The following is an 18,390-nucleotide window of genomic DNA, read 5'->3' as shown; positions in this document are numbered from 1 at the left end:
GCACAAGAATACAGGGACCTTTGAACAGCCCCATAGATTATAATAAGTACTAGTTTTATCAGTGAAAAACATTTATGTTAAAAACTTAGGTCTGAAGGAGCCCTAACTGAAAGGACAAATTTATTATCAGAAATGATAATTCAGATATATCATGCACATAGAAAAACCATCAAGGATTATGGATCTTGCTATGTAAGAGAGTTCTTACCAGCTGGTGGATTTTGAAGAAGCTGTTTGATCTGTGCTGGGGACAACTCTGTTCGTGCAATGGTTAAAGTGACTCCAAGTTGCTGCAAATTCGATTTGATATTGTTTTGATCAAAGTGGTTGTTTAAAATAGTAGCTGAAACTCTTCGGGAGGTGCCATTAGGGGAGCGTTCCACTACATAGATGATCACCTCTGTTCTACAAAGTATAATGATGAAACAATTTGGAATGAGAAAAGAGAATGTCATTCTATGAATCACAATGCAAACGGAACTCTCTAACAGTGTCTAGGCAGGACATAACAGTAATGTAACAGCAGAAGTCGGAAACAGACTGAAAAGCTAAAGTGGGGTCTGTAAAATTCTCAAAGTTTGAAATATAGTCCAGTTCTACATATTAACCAGTGCGGTGTATCTGAGTTTATGAACAGTGCACTATGGAGGGAGTAATATATTTTGCCTGATCTATATCAAACTGATGATACATTTCTGTATTGTACCCTAACCAGGCCAATAATACTGCATATTTTACTGCTGGGGCTGGTTATTATTATTAACCCCTTAAGCCCCGCGGGTGGTTTGCACGTTAATGACCGGGCCAATTTTTACAATTCTGACCACTGTCACTTTATGAGGTAATTACTCTGGAACGCTTCAACGGATCCCCCTGATTCTGAGATTGTTTTTTCGTGACATATTGTACTTCATGATTGTGGAAAAATTTCTTCGATATCACTTGCGTTTATTTGTGAAAAAAACGGAAATTTGGCGAAAATTTTGAAAATTTTGCAATTTTCAAAATTTGAATTTTTAAGCCCTGAAATCAGAGCGATATGTCACACAAAAGAGTTAATAAATAACATTTCCCACATGTCTACTTTACATCAGCACAATTTTGGAACCAAAATTTTTTTTTGTTAGGGAGCTATAAGGGTTAAAAGTTGACCAGCGATTTCTCATTTTTCCAACAAAATTTACAAAACCATTTTTTTAGGGACCACATCACATTTGAAGTCACTTTGAGAGGTCTTTATGACAGAAAATACCCAAAAGTGACACCATTCTAAAAACTGCACCCCTCAAGGTGCTCAAAACCACATTCAAGAACTTTATTAACCCTTCAGGTGCTTCACAGGAATTTTTTGAATGTGGAAGAAAAAAAATGAACATTTAACTTTTTTCACAAAAATGTTACTTTAGACCCAATTTTTTTTATTTTCACAGGGGTAACAAGAAAAAATGGACCCCAAAATTTGTTGTGCAATTTCCCCTGGGCACGCAGATACCCAATATTTGGGGAAGAAACACTGTTTGGGCGCACGGCAGGGCTCGGAAGGGAAGGAGCGCCATTTGACTTTTTGATTGTAAAATTTGCTTGAATAATTAGCGGACACCATGTTCTGTTTGGAGAGCCCCTGTGTGCCCAAACTTTGGAGCTCCCCCACAAGTGACCCCATTTTGGAAACTAGACCCCCCAAGGCACCTTTCTAGATGCATAGTGAGCACTTGGAACCCCCAGGTGCTTCACAAATTGATTCGTAAAAATGAAAAAGTGAAAAAAAAAACACTTTTTCATTTTTACGAATCAATTTGTGAAGCACCTGGGGGTTCCAAGTGCTTACTATGCATCTAGATAGGTGCCTTGGGGGGTCTAGTTTCCAAAATGGGGTCACTTGTGGGGGAGCTCCAATGTTTGGGCACACAGGGGCTCTCCAAACGCAACATGGCGTCCGCTAACAATTTGAGCCGATTTTCCATTCAATTTGTTAGCGGACACCATGTCGCGTTTGGAGAGCCCGTGATGTGCCTAAACAGTGGAGCTCCCCCACAAGTGTCCCCATTTTGGAAACTATACCCCTCAAGGATTTTATTAAGGTGTATAGTGAACATTTTGAACCCAGAGGTACGGCACAGAATTTGTTTACATTAGGTCATCATATTGAATAAGTTGTCATTATTCTTGAGCGCAAGTGCTCGCTACTTGAGTTTGCATCGGGTACTCAGGTATGCACCATGTACAGCGTGTGCTCGAGTGACATGCTCGAGTCCCTGCTCCGCATGTTTCACGGTTATTAGGCACCCAAAAAAAAACATGCGGGGATCGCTCGTGCATGGCAGGCAATCCCCGTAAAGTTTTTTGGCCGCAAAGCATATGGGGCAGAGACTCGAGCATGTCACTCAAATACCCACGATACTCAATGCATACCAGAGCACCCGATGCAAACTCAAGTAGCGAGCACTTGCTCTCAACACTAGTCACCATATCGTCATCTTTTTTTCTTACTTTTGAAAAAAATCCCAACCCCAGCCCTAGCCCCAGCACAACCCTAGCCCCAGCACAACCCTAGCCCCAGCACAACCCTAGCCCCAGCACAACCCTAGCCCCAAACCCAGCCCTAACCCTAGCCCAATCCTAACCCAAGAGTTTATTTTTGACGCCGTTCCTTGTGCGGTATAAGTGATTAGACGACTTTATTCTTCGGGTCGGTGTGATTACAGCAATGCCAGAATCATATGGGGTTTTTATGACTGACAGCTGTCACACACTAAAAGATGCATTTTTTGTAAAATCTAGTTTTTGCATCGCCATATTTTGAGAGCTATAATTTTTCCAGATTTTGGCAGACAGTCATGTGACGGCTCGTTTTTTGCAGGATGACTTGACGTTGTTATTGGTGCCATTTTCAGGCACGTGACATTTTTTGATCGCTTTCTATTCCGATTTTTGGGAGGCAGAATAAACAAAAACCAACAATTCAGGAATTGTTTTTTTTTTTTAATTTTTATTCTGTTCCGCGTGTGGTAAAATTGATGAGGTAGCTTTATTCTTCGGGTCAGTACGTTTACAGCGGTACCACATTTGTATAATTTTTCTATGTTTTGGCGCTTATACACAATAAAAGCTATTTTATAGAAAAAAATATTTTTTAGCATCGCTTTATTCTGAGAGCTGAAACTTTTTTATTTTTCGGCTGATGGAGCTGTATGGCGGCTTGTTTTTTGTGGGACGAGATGACGTTTTCAGCGGTATCATTTTTATTTATATGCGTCTTTTTGATCGCGTGTTATTCCACTTTTTGTTTGGCGGTATGGTGATAAAGCATTGTTTTTTGCTGCGTTTTTTTTTTTACCGTGTTCACTGAAGGGGTTAACTAGTGGGACAGTTTTATAGGTCAGGCTGTTCCGGACGCGGCGATACCAAATATGTGTACTTTTATTGTTTTTTTTTTTATTTTTTTTATAATAATATTTATTGATGGGTACATTATATTTTTATTTTTGGTGTATTATTTTTTTTATTTTTTTATAATATTTTTTGCACATTTTTTTTTTTTTTTTTTTCCACTTTCAGACAGTTTGTACACCTTATTACTTTGTCCCACTCTGGGACTTTCACTTTTTTTTTTCTGATCGCCTGCATGGCATAGGAATGGAGCACCATCCCTATGCCATGCAGGCTGTCAGAAGTGCACAGTGTTAAGATTGCTTAGAGATGCACTGCGCATGTCCAAGCAATCTTCCTGCTCTCTGGTGACCCGGATGTTGTCATGACGACATCGGGTCGTCATGGCAACACCCGGGAAGCCGCTGCAGTCTGCGCTGGAAGCCGGAAGAGGAGGTGAGTATCGCCGATCACCTCCCCTTGCCCCCGCAATCGATTTCGATCGACTTCGATCGCAGCATAGCGGGGGTTAATGTGCTGGGAGCGGTGCAGGACCGCTCCCTGCACATAGTACCGGGTGTCAGCTGTGACAATCAGCTGACACCCGGCGGCAATCGCGCCCGCACAGCGCGCGCGATCGCCATGACGTACTAATACGGGTCTGGCTCTTAAGTCCCAGGGCACAGACGCGTATTAGTACGTCAAATGTTATTAAGGGGTTAAAGCATATACTAAATGGATGCAAAATGAACAGCCTAGTTTTCCAAATGAAAAAAAAAAATTGTTGAGTTAAAGATGTATTTTTTGAGGATTTCTGTTTTAAAATGGATCCATTTAATTCCAGAGGACGGTAACCTCGGACCCACAGGCTGAAACTATTTTGTCGGCCCTCTGGCGTATTCCAGGTGGACTACAATGCCACTGACAGCACCAGGCCGTTCTTTGTGGGCATAGTTAGCACGTTCTGCGCTCCTGTCCTATGTGATGTGTCCCCTATGTTCTGTATGCACCAGCCTCCAAGAATCCTATAGGATGTACACAGCATTCACAGTGTATGCTACGTGATGTATAAAGCAGTCACAGTCTGTCCTATGTGAAGTATGCAGCAGTCTCTGGGTATCCTATGTGGTATATACAGCAACCACAGAACATCTTACGTCATGTATAAAGCAGTCTTCATGTCTCCTATGTGATGTATATACAGAGAGAGACAGAGATATATACATACATACACACACACACAAGTCTCTCCAATGAGATGGATCCACGTGACTGTCCTGTTAAACCCACATCATATCCTATTCTGATTTGTTCTTTCAGATCAGAACCAGCCATTTAGGGTATGAGAAAAGTTAACCATCTGTTTTGAATGGAACCATTTTTTTTTTTTTTTTTTTTTTGCAGGCACAAAAAAAAGAAAGTCGATGGAAAATGTACAAGTGCAGATACCATTCCATGGAACAACTGATTTCAAAACTTGATGGTGAAGGAACCTAATTTAAAGAGTTTGCTCAAATTTATACATACTTGCTCAATATACATCTAAAAAACACATATATATGTCAGATCTACCAGAGGTAGAATCACATTCAGGTCACTGTTAGGTGATTTTTAAATTAGGGGCTAATAAGACACATGGGGGTTATGGACAAACTCTTTCATACATACTGTTTGTGCAATGGTTGCCATTTACATTTCTTGCTTCTCCAACAAACAAATAAACCATTTTCAGGATCTGTAGAGAATATCAAATTTCATTGCTTACTGGTCATCTGGTATCGCTTTCACCCCCTCAACATTGACAGTGAGGGTCTGGTGTCCTCCCAAGACTTTGTGCAAAGATTCTACTAACTGCTGCTGCTGAGCACGGATGTCGGCTTCCTTCTTATTAAACACAAGTTCCACAAGACCATCTTCATCCTTGTTGTTCGGAATGCAACTGAAGCCAACGGACTACAGGAAAACAGTAAGAACACTTACTGATATATATTCTGTTAGCAAATGAGAAACACAGTATGGGGAGATAAGAATATAAAGGGTAACTATAACTGTCCACCCTTACAGTGCAGAAAGATACAGGTAGATTGATGTGTGGTATAGTATAGACAATTGTTTCGCCAAATGTGCTGCCTACATCTCTCTATCCCAATATATACATATATCGAAACATACTTGGCAAAATCAAGATTTTTGGTACTCACCGTAAAATCTGTTTCTCGACAGTCTTCATTGGAGGACACATAGAAATATGGGATAGTCTGCTGCCACTTGGAGGCTGACACTATTATTACATTCTAAATTAAAATTGGCTCCTCCCCAGCAGACTATACCTCACCTGCTAGCCTCAGGCTCCCTCAGTTAAGTGAGAAAGCTGTAGGAGAAGCAAAAACACTAAAGCATTTGGACAAAAATAATTCAATTACAACCAGAGAGAAGAAAACAACATAAATGCACGCCCAGCCAGGCAACTAAGGGTGGGTACTGTATCCCTCAATGAAGACTATTGGGAAACAGATGTTAAGGTGAGTACCAAAAATCTTAATTTCTCGGTCGCTTCATTGGGGGACACAGAATTATGGGACTTCCTAAAGCTGTCCCTGGGGTGGGAAAAATAAATAATATACTGTTACCACAAAATTTTCCACTCTTGCTTAGTCCGAAGCCTGAGCAACTGCCGCTTACAAAATCTTCCTGCCAATACTTGCATCTGCAGAAGCCAAGGTGTGGACTCTGTAAAACATGGAGAAGGTATGTAATGATGACCAGTAGCTGCTGAACAGTGTTTCAGCACCGATGCCTGGTGGCAAACTGCCCAGGGAGCACCCACTGCTCACGTAGAGTGCACCTTAACCCTGAAAGGTTCGCTCTATAGGCCTGAATGATTGTTGTTCTAATCCAAGGAGCAATCGTTGTTTTAGAGGCGGCTAGGCCCCTGTGAGGGCCATCTGGTATGACAAACAAGGAATCAGATCAGAATGTCTAATTGGACGGTGGCTGATAAATAGCTCCATATGGCCCTGACAAAATCTAATTTGTGCAGCGCTTACTCGATCGGATGAGAAGGCGCAGGGAAAAAGTAAGGCAAGACAATGTCCTCGTTAAGGTGGAAAGCCGAAACCACCTTGGAGGGGGGGGGGGGGGGACACACACACACACACAAAAGGTCTCAACGCTACCTTTATCCATCCTGGTGCATGATGAGGAAAGGTGCGCAACAAGAGAGGAGCAAGCTCTCATACTCTCCTAATCGAAGTGATGGCTATAAGGAAAGCTACTTTGTAGGCAAGATGAAGAGCATAAATCTCTCAGGGCTCAAATGGTGGAGACTGAAGAGCCTTCAAGAATAGATTAAGGTCCCACGGATCAAGGGGAGTAGCGCGCACTAGACCACCCTAAGAAAAGTCCTGACCGGAGGTCTAGAGCCCACATCTCTCTGAAAAAAAGACAGCCAAGGTGTACACTTGTCCTTGGAGACAACCAAGCGTCAATCCTGACTGCAGCCCTGACTGCAAGAATAGCAGTACAGGAAGAGAAAAGGAACTTGGAGAAATTCCAGAAAACTCAAAAGTGAAAGTAAGTGCAGTGATAGATGCGCAGTGAGGAGGGCTTCCGTGCCCGGACCGTGGTTTGGATGACCGATTCTGACAAATCTGCTGCCCTCACAATCGTGGCTTAAACAGCCATACCATTAAATTGAGCCACTGTAAATTCTGGTGGAAGAAAGGACTCAGACAGAAGATTTGGACGGTGAAGTAGAGTCCAAGAGGTATCTGCCAAAAGGTTGATCATGTCCACGTACCAGGCCCTCAGAGGCCAATCTGGTGCGATGAGGATAACTGGAATCCCTTCTGCCTTGACCTTCTTGAGGAGCCTGGGCAGAAGAGGTAGAGTCGGGAATAGGTAAGGCAGGAAGAAATGGGATCAGGGAATTGCCAATGCGGCGGTCGTGACTACCTGAGGATTCAGAGATCTTGCAAAAAATCTTAGTACCTTGTGGTTTAGTCTGGATGCCAATCAGACATCTGGTGTGCCCCACCAATGACAAATCTGCTTGAACACCTCTGGATGAAAAGCCCATTCTCCTGCCACTACCTGCTGGCAGCTCCAGAAGGCTGCCATCCAGTTGTCCACTCTGGGTATATGAACCGTAGAGATCAGAGGAATTTTGTCCTCTGCCCATCTCAGTATCTCTGCCACCTCTGACACGGCGGACAGACACTGCATCCCTCCTTGATGGTTGATATAGGCCACTGCCATGGCATTGTCTGACCGGATCTTGATGGGCAATTCTAGCACCAGGTGCTTCCAATGTATAAGAGCCAGACGGACGGCTCAGAGTTCCAACACATTGATCAGCAGGAGTCTCTCTGAACCGACAAGTGGTGGAAGATGGCCCCCTCACCCGATAAGGCTGGCATCCGTGGTCAGAACCTGCCACTGGATGGGGCGATCATGGATTAATAGGGGCGACGTCAGCCACCACCTGAGAGACTGGCAACAGTGAAGTGGAAGTACTGGACTGTCTAAAGACTGTATTGACCTGTCCCAACAGGCCAAAAGTGAATTCAGGAGGGGCCTTGAATGAAATTGTGCAAACGGGACTGCCTCGAACATCGCTACCACCTTCCCCAGATTGTTGTTTGTCCAGATGAAGAAGTTTTAACACTTCGAAACGCGTTGACAAATAAACCGCATTACTTGGATTCCGGTCTTATCCTTCGATGGCAGAGCAGGTTAACATATTAATTTCCACTTTCTTCCTGTAAGAAAGATTGACACTTGTACCTTATCGAATATCATCCCTAGGAACCGAAGCCGCATTGTTGGAATGAAATGTGGACTTTGCCATGTAGGCAATCTATCTGAATTGTTCCAGAAAATCTAAAATCTACACACTCTCCACATTCTGGGAAAAGGAAGGAGCATTGACCAGAATATCGTCCAGGTAGGGGTTTACCACACCCGCTAGTCAAAACCATGACTGGGGCCAGGACCCCTGCAAAAAACCCTGGGCGCAGGTGCCAGCCTAAAGGGAAGGGTCCTGAACTGAAAGTGATCCTGGTTGGCTGCAAAGCGAAGATACACGAAGATAGGAATCCTAAATGTCTATCGAGGACAGAAACTCCCCAGCCTCCATGGACGCCGCGACTGACCAGAGCGATTCCATCCTGAAGTGGCACAGCCGTAGCCATTTGTTCAGCCCTCTTAGATTAAGAATGGGTTCTACCGAACCATCCTTTTTGGGGATGACAAATAGGTTTGAATAGAATCCTCTGAAATGTTCTGAAGGAGGAACCCTCATGATTACTCCTGCTTAAAGCAGGTAAGCTATCGCTTGATCAAAACTGGCTCTTATACTGAGGGAAGTGATGGGACGAGATCTGAGAAAACGATCTTGCGGGAGAGCGACAAACTATTCTGTAGCGAGAAGAGATGACCTCTCTGACCCATAAATCGCTGACTGCCCCCAGCCATGTCTCTCTGAAGAGGAGGCAGCTGCCACCCATCCAAGAAGAATACTCAAGCGGGGGCTGCCCGTCATATACTAAGTTCTTTACTGCTTCTGGAACCAGAGGGCTTACCACCCGGACCGAGGGGACATCCGGTGGGAGTGGGTTTAAAGGATGACCTCCGGAAAACTCAAATGCAGGAAACGGACGAAAGGGGCAAAATTGCAAAGCCCCTTCCCCGTACCCCTTTCTTCGAAATGGATGGTTGGGCCTAGCCTGGGGAAGCAGAGTGCTTCTGCAGTGGCGTCAGCAATGATCTTGTCTAGTTTAGTACCGAACAAGCGATACCCCTGGAAGAGCAAACCTGTAAGCGACTTCTTTGAAGCAAAATCAGCTCTCCATACCTTGAGCCATAAAATATGATGAATGGCTACACAACTGCTTGTCGCCTGGGAAGAACATTCAGCTGCATCTAATGATGTCGAACCAAAATATCTGTCTATGCGATCTGAGCCGCAATATCTGCCTCCTGGGAACCAGCCAGAATACTGCGCCGTAACTACTTTGCCCAAGCAGTAACTGCCTTGGATACCCAAGTAGCAGCGAAAGCAGGGCAAAGCCTGATGCCTCAAAGGCATATATAGCCACAGACTGTATACATCTGTCTGTGGGGTCTCTAAGTGCAGCTACCTTAGAAAGATGTAAGGTGGTTGTCCTGGATAGGCGAGATACGGGCGTATCTACCACAGGCAGAGCAGAGAAAGATACCACCAACTCCACTGGAAACGTGTGCAACACCTCCATACAACTGCATTTTTGAAAACTCCTGTCAAGAGTATTCCCATGCCTTCTGTAGGACTTCTCCAAATTTCTCACGGTAAGAAAAAGATCTAGCCACGCACTTGCCTCTCCTAAAGAAGTCTGTTTCAGTGGAGTGCGTGGAAGGGGTCACCTGCCAACACCCCTAGAGTTGAGTCAACAGCCAACGTCAAACTTTCTACCATCTCCCTCAACTTCCCCATCTGACATAGGTCTAAAATGGACTCTGAGCTGGAACTTGAATACGAGAATTGGTAGGGCGGCGGGGGGAGATCTTGGACGTTTTCCGAGAGGGAGACCTGGAAGATGAGGAAAAGTATGTCCGCTGGGACCGAACATACTGGTGCAGCGTGGCAGGGGGGGGTTCGACTCACTCATACCGGCGGTTGGGACTCCTGGAGCATCCAGGACACCCTAGTTAGTTTGGCTACAGACTGGGCTAGATCACAAGCCCAAGCAGGCGGGATTATACTCTCTGACATTACAGAGGTCCCCTGACCAGGTATAAGCAAGGAGGGAGGTGGAGGCATACAGGAGGTACAGTAGACCACCGACTGCCCCACGGAAAACTTATTACAGGCTAAGCATGCATAATAAGTGACAAGCGCGGGCTGCGCCGAAGGGCGTGCAAGGTCTTCTCTGGATTTTGACATTATAAGAGCCAAAGAGCAGGAAAAAAAAATGGACTTTGAGCAATGCTTTAAGAAAAGTTGCTGAGGAGAACCAATAATAAGCTCCCAAATGTGAACAGCCTACCCTGTCCGCAGTCCCAGAAGAGGACCCATGTCACTGGCATCCATTATGCTTCTGTGAGTGCCGGAAGCAGGACTATGAATGAGGCATCGTCAAACTACTGCCGCACTATATACGGCAGTAAAGCGCTGCTGATAAGACGGCACGTCCGGCTGTAGGCTGTGCGGATTGGTCGACTCAGCGACAGCGCGGACTGGCTACAGCACGCCAGAGAATCTGGCTGGCCAGCAGCGGCACAGCTGCAGCGCTGCCATAGCAGCAGTGATGCCACACAGGACAACCACTCCGGGGCACAGGCGATGCCGCCGAGCAACAGCCGCATGCATTCCATCCCACCTTACCTAGGTAATCACACGGCCACAACAGTGAAATGTTACCCCACCCGGCAGCGCACTGGAACCCCGAACCGCAGGAAGGACCTGGCAGCCGGGCATGAAGACTCGAGCACTCCTCGTAACCAATGACTGCCAGCAGTCTGTACCCTACTAATAAGTAAAAAAAAAAAAAAAAGGGAGCAGGGGAGGGGGAAAAAGTGAGGAAGGGAATGGGAGAGAGGTGGTGGGATGGGGTGAGGGTCACACAAACACACAACAGGGCTGTACTTACCTGGCCTGAATACCCAGAATCCAATCTTCTGCTCCATGCAACAAGCGCACGCTATGTGGGGCGGGTGGGCAGGAGCTAGCTGGCTTACGAACCGCCATACTGGTGCTAGCTGGTCCGGCCATACTGACGTGAGAGGATACAGACTGTACAATTATAGCCTGTACGCTCAGTTACTGTGTAGGTGAAACAGAGTGCACAATTACACGCTGTTACACTGAACACGATCCAGCTGAAAAACACAGAAGCAACACAGTTAACGTCCAACGACTAAGACAGGTCTGCGACGGACCTTGCATCCTACTAACACTACACAAAACTGAGGGCGCCTGAGGCTAGCAGGCGAGGTATATTCTGCTGGGGAGGAGCCAATTTTCATTTAGAATGTAATAGTGTCAGCCTCCAGGTGGCAGCAGACTATCCCACGGCTCGCTGTTTCCCCCAATGAAACAACCGAGAAACTGATACAAGTCTTGTACCCAGTGCACAACCTAAACTGAAGGTAATCTGTCACCAGGTTATTGCTATGTAATCTGAGAATAGAATAATGTAGAGGCAGAGAACCAGATTCCAGTTAAGTATCACTTCTTGGACTGCTTGATGCAGTTTTGATAAAATTCCTAATTTCTCTGCTGTAGATGCAGCAGTGCTCAGAATGCTGAGCAGTGTATAACCCCATGCACACCACTGATTGACAGCTTTCTGTGCACATGATCAGCAAGCTGCCAATCAATGGTGGGACTGGGCTATACAGAGTAGCAGGACTGCATGGCACGTGACAGCTAGTCCTGCAGTAACCATCTCCTGCTGATTGTATTGAAACTACAGCAAGCTGCTGAGCAAGTGACACATTGCTGGAATCAGGCTCTCTGCCCCTACATTATGCTGCTCTCAGATTAAAAGAGACAGATTCCCTTCAATCATTCTCTCTGTGATTTTTATTACTGGAGTCATAGAGTGCCCCTGATTACACTGTCACTCTGAACTAGCCATAATACATATATGTGACTATAATTGCATAGTGTGACATGATTGAAGTAGTTCTCTGTCACATGCCTGAAAAACCGGCACTCAGTAGAGCATCACATGGGATTCCAGCGTCAATGCACCACAGTAGACAGGAGAAGCCACACGTCTGAAAATGTAAACTATTAGATACAAGTAAAGGCTGACCCAAGTGAAGAACAAATATATAAAAAAAAAAAAGATAAACCTCTCAGCCATTTGCTGTAATTAGAGATTTAGGAGCTCAAAAAGACCTGCTCTATATACCAGAAACAGGGTGGAGCCCTCAATCTAGATCTCTGAATTCTGAAGACGGGTTCGTTCCCAAAGGGCATGTGCCCCAAAGTTATAAAATGCCCCACACCAAGCTTCTTTGAAGAAGTACTGATAATAAGTGTGATAATTTTAGGGGCATCCCTATGGCAATGATGTTGGAAACAGCTGCTATTAATCTGCAACAAAACGATAAGTTTCCACTAAAATAAGAAACCCAAGTTAGAAGACAAAAGCTACAGCACGATGAAGTACATGGATTCAGAGGTTTACCTTAAACCTACAAAAAGGATTTTCCTGGGTGAACTCCACAGGTGGAATGTTATTATTGAAGTATCCTTTCCCAGTTCCCCAAAAAGCTTGAAGTTGGTTCCACTTGGCCAAGATGGCATCTCTCTCATCCCCAAGCAACGTTGGTGCGGACAGTGCGCTTGCCGTATTGATCAGCTGATTTGACTGTTGAGGATTTTGCACAGGTTGGTTGAAAAGACCACCGCCGAGGGCTAATCAGAGGGAGACAACACGTGACATAATGCCATTATGAAGAGTTATGTGTAAGCAAGTAAAAGGAGAAAAATGCTAAGAGCACCCATACACATTAGTGAAAAATCTAATTCTGATTCTCCCTTGACAGATAACGTAGTGATAGAGGAGCGGAGCATGCTGCCCCTCTACTGAAAACACATGTACACTTTGCCAAACTGAGCATGTGTATGGTAATTAGGAGAAATAGAAGCCAGTCAAAGAACTGGTTGGCAGCCAGCATTTGAAGGTGTATGGGCACTTTAAGAAGGTACATCAAAGACTCCCAAACTAGGGAGTGACAGCACAAGACTGTATACTAACCGCTCTGTTGCTGCTGTTGAGGTTGGGCGCCAAAACCGCCAAAGCCCAGGCCAGTTGATAACCCAGTATTGAGACCAGTGGTTGCGCCTGTTGTACCAAAAGCACTTCCAAATCCAAATGCTTTGTTTTGTGTGTTACCAAAGAGACCTAAGCATCCACAAAAGAAGAGGGATTTCATTGTATGAATTTGTCATTACAGGGAAGATCGCCAATTCTACTGACTGGTCTGCAGTGGAGTCAGTGACGTATTATGCAGACCATAGTACGGGTGGGGCTCAGGTTGTGCAACCAGCAGCACTCCACTCATTAGATGCCCCAGCACATTACTATACACTTTTAAAACAATGTAGCGTCACACTTTGTAAGTGAATGTCATACCTTTTCAACGCAACTTAGTATTTAACATAATTTAAACTGCAATTATTAATCATTTTTTACGCTCACGGGGAATATTGGCTGTCTGATGGCGTTCTACAAGCACAGCGTCCGTAGTGGTTCTCACAACTGTGACTGGCACCTATTTATTAACCGAAGTGGTAACGTACCGTGCCACTTCCTTTTTTTCTTTTCAACTTATCTCAGTGTTTTCTGCAGGTCTCCAAAACATTCGATGTGGATCCAATGACAGTAGTTTCTTAGTTCCCCTTTTACCTCATCCAAGTTGGTGGTTAAAGCGCTAGTGACCCTCACCAATCAGACAATGATGACAGAATCTAGTCATATGCCATCATGGGATTTTAAGGGTTTATCTCAGTACAACTGCTGCACAAACACAAAATCCAGTATATTGCAATATACTAAACTAGTCTGAGATCTAAGACAGATGCTGTACCTGTCTCTAGTATTTTGGCTAGGGTTCTCATCAAAGGCTTGTACCACATACACAATTTTTTTTCCCTGTGCCACTCATTTCCTAATTTGTTGTACTTCAAGACATGGGAAAAAGGGAAACCTTGTATTACAGCAAATGTCTATTCCCAACACTAGATGTGCAAATCCCTTACCGGTTGTGCCAGTGTTGGTTGGAGCGGAGAAGCTAAAGCCAGTGCTAGAAGGTGCTGTAGTTGTTGTTGCTCCAAAGCCTCCAAATCCACCTGAACCAATAAAGAAGAAACATAAAAGATATGAAACTGAAATCTTTTTTGGGGGAATTGTTTGCATCCAAAAACTGACCAATGATAAGATGAATAGCCGGCAAAACAAGTGAAAGAACAAACATACAAATGAGGAAGATGGCTACAAGAGGATGGCGGTGTTATTTTACCAGTTGCCAAATTTGATAACTCAAAATAATGAAGCTCTTCACAAAAATTAATTGGGTAAAAGCTCTGAAGTTTTCCTATTCTAAAAAGCAGGCAATTATCTTTTTTGTAATTTAGTCGCTTGCTGATAATACAAGAGAGTTGAAATTTGTGGAGCTCTGCGAGCTGGCATTACCACAGTACCTAGCATGGGGAGACCCCTGTATTTTTCTAACGATTCTGCCCCTTTCCGCTTTAAAGGAAACCTGTCACTCGATTCATGCTGCCCAAACTACAGGCAGCATGAAATCAGAGCCTTGCTGCGAGAATGCAGTCAGGCATGTTTTATTCAGAAATGCTCCAGCATTTCACATAAAGATCCGGCCGGGGACAATAAGAGACCACGCTAATCCGTTGCTGCCCCCAACTAGCTTTTCCTTGCCCTACTCTAGTTGATTGACAGGTCTCTGTAGGAAGAAACCTGACAATCAACCTGGAGCAATGCGGGGAGATGCGGGCCTAGGACCATAGACAGAGACAAAACTAGTTACAGATCTTTCAACTATGGCTGCCTGTGGCTTGGGTAGCATGGATCAGCTGACAGGTTCCCTTTAAGCAGAGATCACCAAGCTAAATTAGGTGGGCTAGCCGCACACTTCAGCATGTAGCTCTGCGCCTGCTCACTCCTCAAGCCCTACAATCAGTGTACAGAGGCAGAATATTAAAGGGAACCTGTCACCAGAAAAACGCTATTAACCTACAGACATTTGGTTAACCTGCAGGTTAATAGTGTTACTAACCTGCCCGGCGCCTGCACGTAGCCAAACACTGCAGGGAGAAAAAGTATTTTATTCTCCACAGTAGTATTTTGGTTCCAGTCAAGGGGGCAGCTCCGGCGCGGGTTCAGTCACTGCTCGGCAGTAACGACGCCCCCGGCCCTGACTGACTGCCGACCCTAATGCAGAACCAGTGTCCGTCAGGGCCGGGAGCGCGGTTACAGCCTCCGCTCTGTTTTCTTAGAGCGGTGACTGAACCTGTGCCGGAGCCGCCCCCGTAACTGAAACCGGAATACTGCCGGGGGGAAAAGGTCATTGTGCATTGATGTCCTTTGCTCTGCCTGCAGTAGAGCTTTTACTAGCAAAGAGGAGGAACAGACGCCGCAAGGACGCCCATCGGACCGGACATAGTCTCATTGAAATACAGCGCGGGAGCAAATCAAAAGGTAGGCAATGTAATCATTTTTGAAATGCAGAACAGCAGCAAAAAAAGGTGGTGCCATTTGTTGGAATACTAAAAAACTGGTGAGGTTCCCTTTAATGAGATCAATGAAAAGCCTTGGAAAAACAAAAGCAAGCAAAAAATATAGGTGCAATCAATACACAAAAAATATCACCCCTACTAGGAAGAATTGTTTGAGATAATCATAGAAAAGCAGCATGACAAACACAATAAGATAAAATGCACAGGACTGTGAACTCTGTCAGGGAGTACCTACTGTTTAAAAGGGTTAAAGGATACACGTCTCCTCCTTTAAACCTTCATAAAGTAAAAGGAGACCAAAATATAAAACCCTTTGTCAAATATATAGAGTTAAAAAAGCTAAAACATTCCAGTAGGATCTAGTGATAAATCTGGTCATTTTTTTTTATAAAAAAAGAAAAAAAAAAAATGGAGTGAAGTCAGGCTCTCTGCTGTCTCACTATTTGACAGCTGTGTACAACTTCCTGTATCGGAGCTGTGAGATACCACTATATGGTGTGGGGGAGGGCACGAGATTTGGAATGTGCAGCATGGATATAAAGAGGGGATCTGTGCTTACTTCATGCTGGATGTAGTTCTGAGATGGATTCCTGTGTATTATGGAACAGCAGGAGGCAGCTAAAAACCACAACGGACAGATTAACCGTTTACAGGAAGCGGATTTCATCTTTTCCAGTTTTCCAGACGTTTTGCAAGCAATGATGTCCCCTTCGTGCAGATTAACCTTTTACAAACAGCTGTATCCTGCTCTTTTATCTGGGCTGCATTGTACACAGGGACAGCTTATTACATGGCTAATAAATAATATTTAGTATAAAGTTTAGGCTATTGGTTGAAGTTGTGGCAAATTGTCGAGTGATGTGCTTCATTGATTCAATGTCCATAGGGATGTATTGATTAAAGAATTCACCACATTTGTCTTTTGCACTCGCTTGTAAAGTGAAAGAGTAAAACCAGTGCCCCTGTAAGGGTATGTGCGCGCGCTGCAGATCTAGTGTTTTTTTTTTTTTTTTTTTTTACAAAACCTGAAGCAAAGCCTGACGCCAGCAAAGTGAATGAGAAACCTGAAGCGTCATGCACACATTAAGTATTTTTGATTTGCAGATTTAGTGCAGAAAATAAATTGCAGCATATCAATTCTCTGTGCGTTTTTGCCTGTGTCTTTCGGGCACTGAAAAAACGTAACTTTTTTTGAGGCTGTGTTTTCCTGCCAAGAGATGTAGAAATGGTGCAGAAATTTCTGCACCAAATACTCAACGTGAGCACATACCCTAGAGAAATCATCTGATTTGTTAATGACATATTTAAGAAAGGTCTTATAATTTCATCTACTTCTACTGCCACTTTTTATAGGTCCTCTTTAAAGGGTTTTTCCAGTTAAAGGATACTGACAATTTATCTCTGGAATAGACTTTAGATATGTCAGTTATATGGCACACTACTGTTAGAAATAAATGAAAACATTTACAGGTGCATCTCACAAAATTAGAATATCATCAAAAAGTTAATTTATCTCAGTTCTTTAATCCAAAAAAGTCAAACTCATTATATAAAGTCATTACAAACAGAGTGATCTATTTCAAGTGTTTATTTCTGTTAATGTTGATGATTATGGCTTACAGCCAATGAAAATACAAAAGTCATTATCTCAGTAAATTACAATAATTAACAAAACACATTTGCAAAGGCTTCATAAGCGTTTAAAATGGTCCCTTAGTCTGTTTCAGTAGGCTTCACAATCACGGGGAAGACTGCTGACTTGACAGATGTCCAGAAGGCAGTCATTGACACACTCCACAAGGTCCCAGAGTTCCACTTTTCATTGGGAAATCAAGGTCCCAGAGTCTGGAGGAAGAGTGGAGAGGCCACAATCCAAGCTGCTTGAGGTCTAGTGTGAAGTTTCCACAATCAGTGATGGTTTGGGGAGCCATGTCATCTGCTGGTGTAGGTCCACTGTGTTTTATCAAGACCAAAGTCAGCACAGCCGTCTACCAGGACATTTTAGAGTACTTCATGCTTCCCTCTGTCGACAAGCTTTTTGCAGATGGAAATGTCATTCTCCAGCAGGACTTGGCACCTGTCACACTGCCAAAAGTACCAATACCTGGTTTACACACAACAGTATGGCTATGTGCACACGATGCAGAAATGAAGCAGAAAATTTCTGCATCTCCCTGGCAGAAAAAACGCATGCAGATTGTGCCTGCGTTTTTCCTGCAGAATACATGCGGATCCACATGCAGATTCACAAGCGCTTTCCAGGCGATTTTAGCATCACTTGGAAAGTGCTTGACAACTAGGTCACACTATATAAATCCATGCAAACAGCATGGATTTATATAGTATGACCCGAGAGAGTGTATATACTTACCTCCGATGGCCCGCGCTGTCCTGCTCACTCCGTTCTCCCGGCTGCCGGCAACTTTGAATTGAAAGACCTGCCGACGTCAGCGTCACGTGACCCGTCACATGACTCTGACGTCACCGCAGGTCCTACAACTCACTGCAAGTGCCGGGAAGCAAGCAGGAGCGGTGCGCGGGCCGACAGATGGTAAGTATATATATATATATTTTTTATTTTATTCTTGTTTTTACAGCTTTTTTAATGGTACCTGGGTGTGGATGAGACTCTCCTCTCCTCCACACCCGGGTACCATCCGCACATTAGAACGCACCAATTACGCAAGTACAGATGCAGTCTTGCGGAATTGGCGCGTTCTAATGCAAGTCAATGGCGGCGAAAACGCCGCGTTTCCGCAAAATTAAATGAC

The 18,390-nt window shown here is 44.3% G+C and overlaps 1 protein-coding gene across 1 annotated transcript in view; it reads right to left on the bottom strand.

Annotated features, from left to right (window-relative positions):
- NUP54 (nucleoporin 54) overlaps positions 1–18,390 on the bottom strand; it is a 47,243-nt gene that overhangs the window by 8,351 nt on the left and 20,502 nt on the right. The window contains exons 3-7 of the mRNA XM_073637291.1: positions 14,123–14,212; positions 13,119–13,265; positions 12,546–12,775; positions 5,135–5,322; positions 209–405 (exon numbers count right to left, since the gene is read on the bottom strand). Coding sequence (XP_073493392.1) covers positions 209–405; positions 5,135–5,322; positions 12,546–12,775; positions 13,119–13,265; positions 14,123–14,212 — 852 coding nt within the window. The remainder of the gene's footprint in view (positions 1–208; positions 406–5,134; positions 5,323–12,545; positions 12,776–13,118; positions 13,266–14,122; positions 14,213–18,390) is intronic.

Source organism: Phyllobates terribilis, unplaced genomic scaffold (genome assembly GCF_046119375.1).
Source record: "Phyllobates terribilis strain yellow unplaced genomic scaffold, ASM4611937v1 Scaffold_1__5_contigs__length_1240528914, whole genome shotgun sequence".
In the NCBI taxonomy this organism is placed as follows: domain Eukaryota; kingdom Metazoa; phylum Chordata; class Amphibia; order Anura; family Dendrobatidae; genus Phyllobates; species Phyllobates terribilis.
This window is presented reverse-complemented; position numbering and strand designations above follow the sequence as displayed.